The 10,825-nt window shown below is 34.6% G+C and overlaps 1 protein-coding gene across 1 annotated transcript; it reads right to left on the reverse strand.

Moving 5' to 3' along the window:
• Positions 1-1,841: 1,841 nt before the first annotated feature.
• On the reverse strand, positions 1,842-6,094 carry LOC130797990 (protein QUIRKY). Its single transcript, XM_057660809.1, has one exon. It carries the CDS (start codon positions 5,705-5,707, stop codon positions 2,498-2,500), a length of 3,210 nt encoding a protein of 1,069 aa, XP_057516792.1. The 5' UTR covers positions 5,708-6,094; the 3' UTR covers positions 1,842-2,497.
• Between the last annotated feature and the right edge of the window lie 4,731 nt (positions 6,095-10,825).

The raw sequence follows: 10,825 nt of genomic DNA on the forward strand, positions 1-10,825 counted from the left end.
TGTAGACCTTTTCTCTCGTCATCCTTATTTTATATCATTTGACTCTTAAATAAAACCTCTTATATTTTTCCAGTTCATCATAACTTATTAAACGCAAAATTAGTTAATAGGCTCTTATATCCTTGGACATATACGATTAACCTAAGCGTTGGAGGGTTGTTCAGGAACATCACCCCCACTAGCCTTGTTACGTGTGCAGATCTCAACCATCCACTATAACGCCATTCCAAATACCCGCCTAATCTCCCCACTTGTCATTCGGCCACATGTCATATCAAGGTAACATCTAAGTCATCCCTTTTACATTAGATTTCTCTTGCATTATTATTTACTCTCTTTTCAAAAATACCTCTATGATATTAATTTTATAAACAAAAAGATAGAATAAAATGGCAGTGATACATAATAAGCCTATAAATTAGGAGTGAATGAAGATTTGGCAAGCACTTTAAAAACACAAAGATTAATTAAAGCATTAAAAGTAAGGAGGCATGTCAACAAAGACAATGGTGATTGGAGAAGGAGGTAAAAAGAAGCATAAAAGGTTGATGTTGTCTTAACACCTTTTAATAGTCTTTGTTGCTTCTTGAGCTCAATATCACAACCCCCCTTATCCCCGCTAAGAATCTGCTTTTTGCTTCCTAAAACATCGTTTAATGATGCTATAATTTTGCTTTTTAAACTTAGTTTCATGTAGTCGTTATTTGTTAATAGCGGTAGTTATGACTTATGAACATGTGTAAGACTTCTTATGTATTAGGTCGTACCTCTAAATTAATGTTATGAGTTTTATATATTAGTTGATATTAGTTTAAATTGCTATTGAGTTAGTGTAAGTACTTATTTTTAGGTTTTAAAATATTAGAAAATAGAAAACATATATATAGTCTTTTAATTTATTGTGTATTTTTTCTTTCAAAAAAAATTATTATGTATTTTTATTTTTCCTTAGTCATTAAGGAGTGCTAGGTTTGGCTAAACATATTTATTTGAAAATTGATTTTCAATGAAAAACATTTTCTATTGCAAAATGCAAATGATAATCAATTTTCTTTTGTTTAATTTGATAGAAAAACTCACAAAAAAAATGTAGATATATTTTTTGAAGTGGGGAAAATGTAGAGGAATAGAAGAGTGGATAAAATTTTTAAAAAAAGTGTTTGCAAAAGGAATAAATAACCTACTCAGCCTAATTTTACGATTTAAATTTCTAGTCAAACTAAACAACTAAAAATATAAAATAATTTTTTAAAGTACATTTTCAATCTAAATAAACACTTTTAAAATTAAGGGATAAATAAACTCTGAATCTTTATCACATGTAAATTTAAGTTGAAACCTAAACTTAAAACAAAATTTAAAAGTATTTAAATAATTGTGAAAATTTTGGGATGAGGTTTTGAAAATTATTTTTTTTATTAGTGATTATTTGTTAAAAGACAAACACTTCAATTTGATTGGAGAGTTAGACATGAATCAATTAAACAGCAAGTAAATGTTTGCTTTTGAGTCATACTTGCATCTGCTCATAATTTGTTATTGGGTATGTTTTCCTTAATGCTTCCAGCTTTGATACATTTGACAAAAAGACAGACTGCCATCTTGATGAAAATAAAAAATTATGTCTACTATGTGCCTTATGTTTATGAGTAGGATTCCTAGTATTGAAACTTGCATTATAATTTCATAACATTTTCAATAATGCACGACGAGTCATCGACTTTGTATTCAAGACTCATGATTACATGTACAATAACTTTATTTGTGATTTTTCATGGGCGTTTATTTCTTGAGTCTTGATTAAAAAGGTTTTATGTCCGTATATTAAATGACATTTTCAAAATAAGTACTTGTGCCCAATACTCTCTTCAAAAGTAAGATTCTAACTAGAAACTTACAAAAATAAATTCACGGCATCCACAATTTCAAATTAAATTACACAAAATATGAAACAAATTCTAAAACATCTATCATAAGCTTATTTATAGCATTAGTACATTACTCTTTAAAATCCATAATATTACAAAATTGTAGTTGTACAAATATATGACATATTTTACTAAAGATTCAAATGTTAGTAGAAATAAAAAAAACTAATATAATACCAATAAAATGTCTAAATTATGGGGACAATGTTAACTCAAATTTTTCTGGCATCCAAAATCTATCTTGAAAAAATTTAACCCACTTTTTTTCTTCCGACCCACATTTCAATTTTTAATGTTAGGCAATCAATTTCAATCCAAAAAAAACAAAAGACTTAACCCATTTTTTCAACCCACTTTCTCCCCTCCCAATGGAAGTACTTGAATAGGAGTCCTACATTATTTGGGGACCCAACCTTTTTCATACCACAAAATAGTCTTTTTCCCTCCCCTACAAACTACAAAGGGTCTCCCATTATAAATATTTTCCTAGGCTATAAATCTATTACTTTTTTCTATGTAGAGTAAAAGACTAGGAAAAAAAAGGTAGAAATTAAAGACAATAAAATGATTTAGATTAATCTATCAGACAAACTTGGTAGCCTTCTAAAGAAATTTAGACTACTTGGAGGCATAGGTTCTCTAAACATGGGATGCCTCAAAAAATAAAACCCAAGTGCAACCGCTACCATTTTCGGAGGTACGGTGTATAATGTTATTGTGACCATTAAACATACCCCAATGAATAATTTTGTGGCTCTTGGATCTCTCCAACTTACTAATGCTTGAACCCGCTCCCCTTGAGTTGCCAAGTCGCCTAAAACAGTTTGCACTCTAGCTGCCAACATACGCAATCGATCATATCTAACTCTAACTATATCTGGAGGTCTAGAACTTGGGATTGTGTCAAATTCTTCATCAAGGTCGTCTGGTTCTACCGTCTCTGCTTGTGATAATCGAGTATCCATACCTGCGGGGATCTTGGGTTTGAAACGGTAATACCATATCCCAATTAGGAAAACATATAGGAATCCGGTTGGGACAATTAAATCTGGATACCAAACTAAAACCAAGTAAAGGATGTGGACTAAAATTGTAGTCAATGGGTTCCTCCATCTTCTGATTTGGTCTAGCCATTTTGCTAACCCGATTGCCCAAGCGAGCACAGCCACAATTCGAAACCAATTAGCTTTGCTTTTCCTCATGCTCCAACTATGTGAATCCGCGTCCAACATATATCGAACAACTTCAGGTCCAAGTGGGGGCTCTGAACGTGCTAGCCAAGCTGCAACCATTTTCGTCGCAACCCCACGAAGAGCCTCTTGTTGAGCTACCCCAAGTGGCCGAAGATAATGCATTCTCGGAAGCAAAGGTTGCCCATAAATAGCACACGTGTCGGGTAACAACGTGGGACACACAAATCGGACTGCCAACTCGATCTCACCCATCTTCTTGAGCCCGGTACGTAACAATACCAAAAGAGGGTAGGAATTGGTATACACCTTATTACTCTCTAATGTGGATACCCGAATATGAACCTTTCCGATTCGGTAATCCGGTTTGTCCTCCCCGGGTTCGGCAAACATTCTCCAATTATCAAAAACTCCGATTGTTAACACGGAGCAGGGATCAAAAACCTGCCAAGTGTATTGCTCATTCCATCTTGGATCAAACCTATCCGTAATTGTTCGGGTCCGGACCCATTTCTTTCCATACTTGGCCACACAATAAGCATCAGTAGACCCTTTGCCTCCACCTTTAGTTTTCATCGGAAGTAAACCACGGGCCCCAAGAATTCCCAGCTCTAATATCCCAACCGGAGGCTTCCATAACTGCTTCGCAGTCGGCCGGTAATCACTACACACGTGAGCAGCCTCATCTAGCACGTGATAGCCTCCTTCCAAACACAACCTCAAAAAGATCCTACCACAATATGGTCCACCTCCACCTCCGCCTCCACCACCACCACCACTCCCTCCTTCCAAAGAAACCCACTTAGCTGCCACGTGTCGTTCATCCAACCGTTGCTCAATCGACCCTACAGGAACAATGGCGTGTCCTAAAAGCATAGGATTATCTTTACTAGTTCTATCCTCCACTAACAAAATCAATTGTTCCTCCAACGGCTCTCCGGCAATAAGAATCAAATCCTCATTCCAATGCACGGCTGCGCCGCCATGTGCACTCATTGACCCCCGCCGCGTTCTCACGGACTGAAATCCTAGCTGAGCCTTAACCCGAAGCTCTGGTACTGTTAATGGCGGAAGATTTGGAGGAATATGAAGATCCTGAGCTTCAATCACTGTAATCCTAAGGTACCAAAGCTTCGGTGACTGATAAACCTTAGAACGCGTGAACATCACGCTTGGCTGATGCGGCGGTGCGTCGGAGGTCCAAGCTTCTGGGAATGCATCATCAGCTTGAGTACCAAGCCAAACGGCAAGCTGTACATCTCCTGAAACACCTTCTCCACCTTCTAGATGGTACCATTGAGGAGCTAATGGACTATCCGGCGGATCTCGCACGGGCACATCGGAAAGATCGAAGCAGACCCCACCTAAGAATCTCTCTGAATTAGAATCCCATATTGAGATTTCTAGGGTTCCGGCTACGGTGGTTGAAGGTGATGATAAAGCAAAAACTTGCTGCCATTCTGGGTTTTCGGGTGGTTCACCCGGACGGTAAATAGCGGGTTTGGATCTGAGAGAATGGGTTGATGTTCTGATTTTAGTGTATGGGCTTTCATTAGGTGTTAATCCACGCGCTTTTACAACACGAACGAAGAGGTATAACATAGGCTCTACAAGATCAAAGGCTGATATTTTTTCTGTTTCAGAAACAAACTTTCCTGAGATTACACGTGGCGCGTACTCTCCTGGTGTCGTTCTTTTATGCGCCATACGTCGAATAAGCTCCGGCTGTGGCGCGTGCATTTCATGTGCTTCTGGTGGTGGATTGTTATATTGATCAGGTGGTTGTTGGTGTTGATGGTTGTACTGATCAGGTGGTTGTTGAGGATGACCGTCATGGTGGTGTACGATTGTTTCCGTGGTGGGTCCATTTTGCATTGGCGGTTGTTGCGGAGGACCCTCCCCCATACCCATCAAGTGAGGTGGTGGTCCGTGTCCATTAGTAAACGGGCACCCGCCTGCAGCTTGCATTGCTACTTCAGTTGGCATCGGAGGTGGTGGGCCATGTTCGTCTTCCCTCCTTTGCTCGGGTGGGACCTCCGCAACTTCAGGTGGCGGTGGTCCCCCACATTCTTGTTGAAGTGGAGGTTGTTGTTGTTGATCAAACGTCTCATCATAATAATAAATTCTTAACCCAATCTCCCCTCTAATCCAACTAAAAACACTCTTCTTCTCCAAGGGAAAATACACCAATCCTTCATCACCTCTTCTAGAAAATTGTGACCCATACAACTTAACCCGGCCCAAGAAATGAGGTTTCCGGGTCGACGGCGTAGGAGACATCCGTTTATCATGAAAAACCTCAACATTAAGCTCTTCAAAGTCCATTGTATTAGGGTCGGATACAATGAACTCCAAAGGCTCATTCCAACAAGGGTTAAGGTCACGAAACTTAGTAGAAGTTCGCTTCTTTTGGCCATCAAAATCAACCACTACATAGGGGCTCGAGCTCCCTTGACCGTCTTTGGGCAGCAAGTCTCGAGCATCGATCACCTCGACAACAACTTTCCGAACAAATCTTTGGTCTAAATAGTGTCCTTGCGTCTCGATTGTGTTCGGAGGAGGTGCGGGTGGGGGTGGTGATGAGCTCATGCCTTCATTGTAATAAACTTATGAGACCTTCTTTTTTGTAAGGGAAGACAGAATTGCCGTTGATAGCGGGCTACAAAGATATGATATGCTTTAAAAGAATATAATCACTATCCTTTTTTTTTGAAATTGGTGTGTTTTTTTACCCATTAATTTTGTTATGTATTCTATGCAGTTTGTTTATATTTTCCTGTTTTCCTGGTGTTGGGTTTCAAGTATGTGTTCATATGTGAGGGAATGTTTTTTAAAGGGTTTTATTTTTTGGTAATGGGTTTGGGATGGTGTCAGATTCTATTCTTGTCTTCAAGGTTTTACAGTATTTGTGCTTCTTTTCTTAATTCTCTTTATTTTGGAGTTGTTTATTCTATGTTTATAATCACATCAGTTTCCCTTCTTTTTGGTTTAGTAATCAGCTTCCTTCCCTTTGTTAATGGTTTAACCATTTGATTCATGTAGTTTGTCTGTTTGGGTTTTCTATTTATTTCTATTATGTATTCAAAACCTTAACAGAAGTTAAATCTCTAAGTAGTGGTGGTTTCAGCGTGACGTCACTGAAATCAGTTGACATCACTTAAATCTAAAATAAAATTAATTATTACATGTATATATACGCTAAATGAGTAGGTTAGACTAGGGATCAAAACCCAGTAAATACGTTTTACTTAAATTGATATTACTCTTTTTTTTTGGATCCACCACTAGAGTCCTAAATCCTACCATTCTATTTTAACATTTAATATTTCAATAGCATAATTTATTTTTATATAGATAGAGTTTGCAGAGTAAGATGTAAGTTTAATCTTAGGAGAATAAATTATAGTACGTTATATTGCATTTACATTATATTTACATTACATTACTCCAACGTCATTAAGTTATTTCCAAAAATATATTTATCTTCACATATTAGTTCAAAGTATTTTATTTTAATTTAATTACTTGTTTTTAGCTCTTTCAATTCCCAAAGAATGTACTATAAACAAGGCTTTATTGTTCATAGTTGCTACCTACAAATACATATGTAATATGTAAATTGAGAATTTCTTTCTTGAAAAAGAAATTGCAAAATTTGATTTTTATTTTTTCTCCTTGAATGACTTTTATTATTAGTAGCATATTCACATAGATAGGGATGACACTTAAGTTTGATAATCTGACTCAATCCAAGAAAAATAATTCAATTCGAGTCCGAAGAAAAAGTTATCCGACTCCAACTTCGACTTCACGATCCGAGTCCGATTTAGAGACAGACTGGAGTTGGACCTTATTAAAAATCCGACACTCTGACCCGACTCCGACTCCGAAAGAAATCCGACTTTGAATTTGACTTATACCCCAATATTTTGTTTCCTTTAAAACTCTAGACGTGATTTATTCAAGCTTTCTCTCATATTAATTGTAATTAGAATAAACTTGTGATAAGTGCAATTATTTGCACTTATTTATATCATTTTATACTCCTTAATGATGGTCGTTGTTAGTAATTCTGTGATTATTTTGAAGATTTATGTTACTTTACTCGTTTTGGTTATTCATGCTGATTTTGAGTGGTTTTGATTATTTTAAGCATAATTCTTATGGTTTTAATGATGAAGGAGTTCACTAAGGAGATTTTAGCTCAGGTGAAGATGTTCTACAAAGAAAATGAGCAAAAGAGTAGAAGAGTGTTTAATAATGCAAAAGTTTTGAGGTGAAATTTGATCCATGTCTACTTTTTTTGTCATAACTTTTGATAGGAAAATCTCACTAATGCAAGGTTTACGGCATTAGAAAACTGGACATCAAGAGTTTTCCAATGGTATATTATATGCCCAATTCCGATAATCGAACAAGAAATGAGGATCTTTAAAGTTTGTTGAAACTGTTAGCCAAAAACGCCGACTCGTTTTCCTAGTCGTGGAAGAGGACGCCGAGTAGGCTTTTTCTTCTGAATTCCGTGCAGCATATTTTTCAATACGTTAATTTAGTATCATTTTCTTTTATCTTTTTTTTAATTAATTTCTCAGGGTTTATTTAGTGGTTAATAAGGAGCAATTAGATTAAGCCTCCTTTGGGGGGAGAATAGAAGGAGAGATTGAAAACCCTCTTCTTTCTCCTTCTTCCTTTTCATCCTCCTCTCCATTAAACACCATTTTTAATACTTGTAAGCTTTTAATTTCTTGTCTTTAATTTACTTTCTTATTAGTAGTTTAATTTTTTCTTTATCAAATTTGTATTAGTTTAATCTTTCCTTGTCAAACGTTAATTGTTTTTCCTAGAAATTGTCATTTAATAAAGCAGTATTGTTCTTCCTATTTTTGTCTCTTGGATTTTAATTGTGTGTTTCATAGTTTAATTATTGTTTTTCCTTGCAATTTCATTATTATCATCTTTTATCATGCTTAATTTCATTCTAAGGTTTGTATTCATTGTTTCCACCATGAATAGTGAGTAGATTTATTTTATAAGGTTAGGGTTTGAACCTATAATTCAAGTATGATTTGATTATTGAATGTGTCTATGAAATTAGGATTAAAGTGGCTGAATTTTGCTAATAACTCTAAATTAAACATGCTTTGTCGGACTAGTCAAAAGATTTAGTGTGTGAGATTGGGATCGACTTTGCTTTAAGGTAAATTCTAGTTAAATTCTTATTAAGTCGTTCAATAAAACTAGCGTGTGAGAATTGAATCAATAGGGTCTAAATCTAATAGTTAATAGAGCGAGAGTTTGAGATTAACAAGATCATATTTAATCACACAATTAATCCGACATTTCATAGACACTAATAAGAGTTTGATCATACAAGAATTTAGGCGATTCCCGACACCCTAGATCTTTTCATCGTATAGTTTCAATCCAATTTCTTATTGCATTTTTAGTTTATTAGCCAAAAAACAATAAAACACTTTTCTCTTCAAGCAATATTTTTAGTAGAAATTAGCAAGTTTCTTTTCCTAACTTCCTTGTGTTCGACTCGCGACTACACGTACACCGTGCGCTTACGGTTAAATAAAAGTTGCACATCAACTTGGTAAATTTATTTAGATTGATCAATTAAAATACGAAATACAGATCAAGAGAAATAAAATACGACAAATTTAAATGCGAGAAAAATTTGTTAAATTGTGATAGGACTATTTCTCTTGTTAAACTTGAATCCAAAGTACATATTTTTTTTGTTAAATTGTACTTGAAAAAAATATTTTGTTAATTTTTTATGCTTTAAAATCATTAGTACAATAATATCACAACGATAAAGTTTGATTATATCCAACTCCGCATGCGACTCCGTTGGAGGTCCGAGAGTCCGAGTCGGGGCAAACTTGGAGTATGCATAATCCAACTCCGAGTGGAGGTGGATTGAAAAAAAAATTCCGACTATTATCCGGAGCAAAATAGAAGTATATATAATCCGAGCCGAATTCGACCCATTGCCATTCCTACACACAGAAACATAAATTTTTACGGTATAAATGTTTGATTAAATGACTTCATATTCTACTTATATTCTGGTACACCCAAATATTGATATTTACTTCTATATTTTAAAATTAGAGTGACACAAGATAAGCAAGATTCTATTTTGATAGAGAAATTGTTCCCATGCCCACCACAATCCACAATGTTCGTAATACAATAATAGGAAGGAATTTGGAGAAGATTGAAGATAAAACCAGTAGGAAGTGATAAGTGAGAAAGAAATGGTTAATAGTTTAGATGCCCTTGTCCTTGTGTGTGTGCAAAGCATATGATTCCACCTCAAAGATCTTTGAAACATGTCCATGTCCATCACTATGCTCTCTCCTTTTTTAAAAAGCACTTCTCAAACATATTGAATAAAGGGCCCTTTTTTTACAAGTGCAAAAGGTGTCTCCTTTATTTATTTTTTTGTCATGAATAGGTTCCGTTATTCTTCTGAAAGTGATTGTCAAATGTATGAAATACCTTACCTTACCCTTTCCGAACGGTCTTATATACAAGTCTAAAGCTATTTACAACAGATCTGATGATTCGTTATTTACTTGACTTTATTATCGAATTTAATTTAACTTGACTTAAAAATATATTACAACTATGTAAAAACCAATAACAAAACCCGATTTTGAATTGGCCCGAAATATCTGACCGAAATCAACCCGATGACCTGAATGAACTCCTCTACTTATAACAATAACGTCGTTTGGTAATTTATTTAATAGAGTTTTTGATTGGTAAAACAGGAAAAAAAAACTTATTTGATAAATGCTGAAAATTTAGTTTTTAAAGCAAAGTGAAAAAATATGTTTTAAATATATTTTTTCATTAGTTTTTGACTTGTTGGTGCTCTTTTTCTTTGAAAAACAATCGGTAGTATTTTTTGACAAATATTTCCGTTAGTAGCTGACTTGTATACGTGACTTAACAACCAACAAAAATATCAATATTCTAATAAGTCAACTAGTCGACTGTGACAATAACATCAGCGGTCTATTATCAAATAACTCCTACATCAAGTTGTATACCCTAAGTTATTATAGTATTTGTATGGCAAATAGATATTAATTAGAGTTGTCGGCTGAAACTGTTAGTTAGTTTAATCGGCTGAAAATATTAACTGATAAAACAACTATTCAAGCCAGTTGTTAATAAAATATTTGGTAAAAATTATTTATTAGTTATTTATTAAAAAATAAGCTGATCGCCAAAAATCAATGAAAAAATATTTTTAAATTTTACCTTAAAACTTATTTACAAACGCTTTTTGACTATGTGATTAACAAAAAAACGAATCATCAACCAAAAAGCAAATAAAAAACTAATTATCAAACAACCCATAGTGATCCATCAATTTTATAAAGATGCCTTCCTTTTTCTTAATTTACTAGCTAAACGCTCGTTCTTTCCAATGATCATCATAATCACCTATGTTCGCCTCACTTTGTTTAAGGAGGATCATTGAAACTATTAACATGATCATCAACACAATCCTTACTATTTGATCCCTCATTTTCTTAATTTAATTTTCTCTTTTAATTATTTATTTATTTATTTATTTTTGTGTTTTTTCCTTCCTTTTTGATAATTGATTTCCCTTGGAATGCTTAATCCATTGTTTGTTGCAAAATGGAGGTTTAATAGGTTCCTAAATGATGCTAAAAG

This window comes from Amaranthus tricolor, chromosome 13 (assembly GCF_026212465.1).
Source record: "Amaranthus tricolor cultivar Red isolate AtriRed21 chromosome 13, ASM2621246v1, whole genome shotgun sequence".
NCBI classification, from domain to species: domain Eukaryota; kingdom Viridiplantae; phylum Streptophyta; class Magnoliopsida; order Caryophyllales; family Amaranthaceae; genus Amaranthus; species Amaranthus tricolor.

Bases quoted from the DNA above. Each gene is read 5' to 3' on its own strand.
- LOC130797990 (XM_057660809.1), bottom strand. From the start codon at position 5,707: ATGAGCTCATCACCACCCCCACCCGCACCTCCTCCGAACACAATCGAG.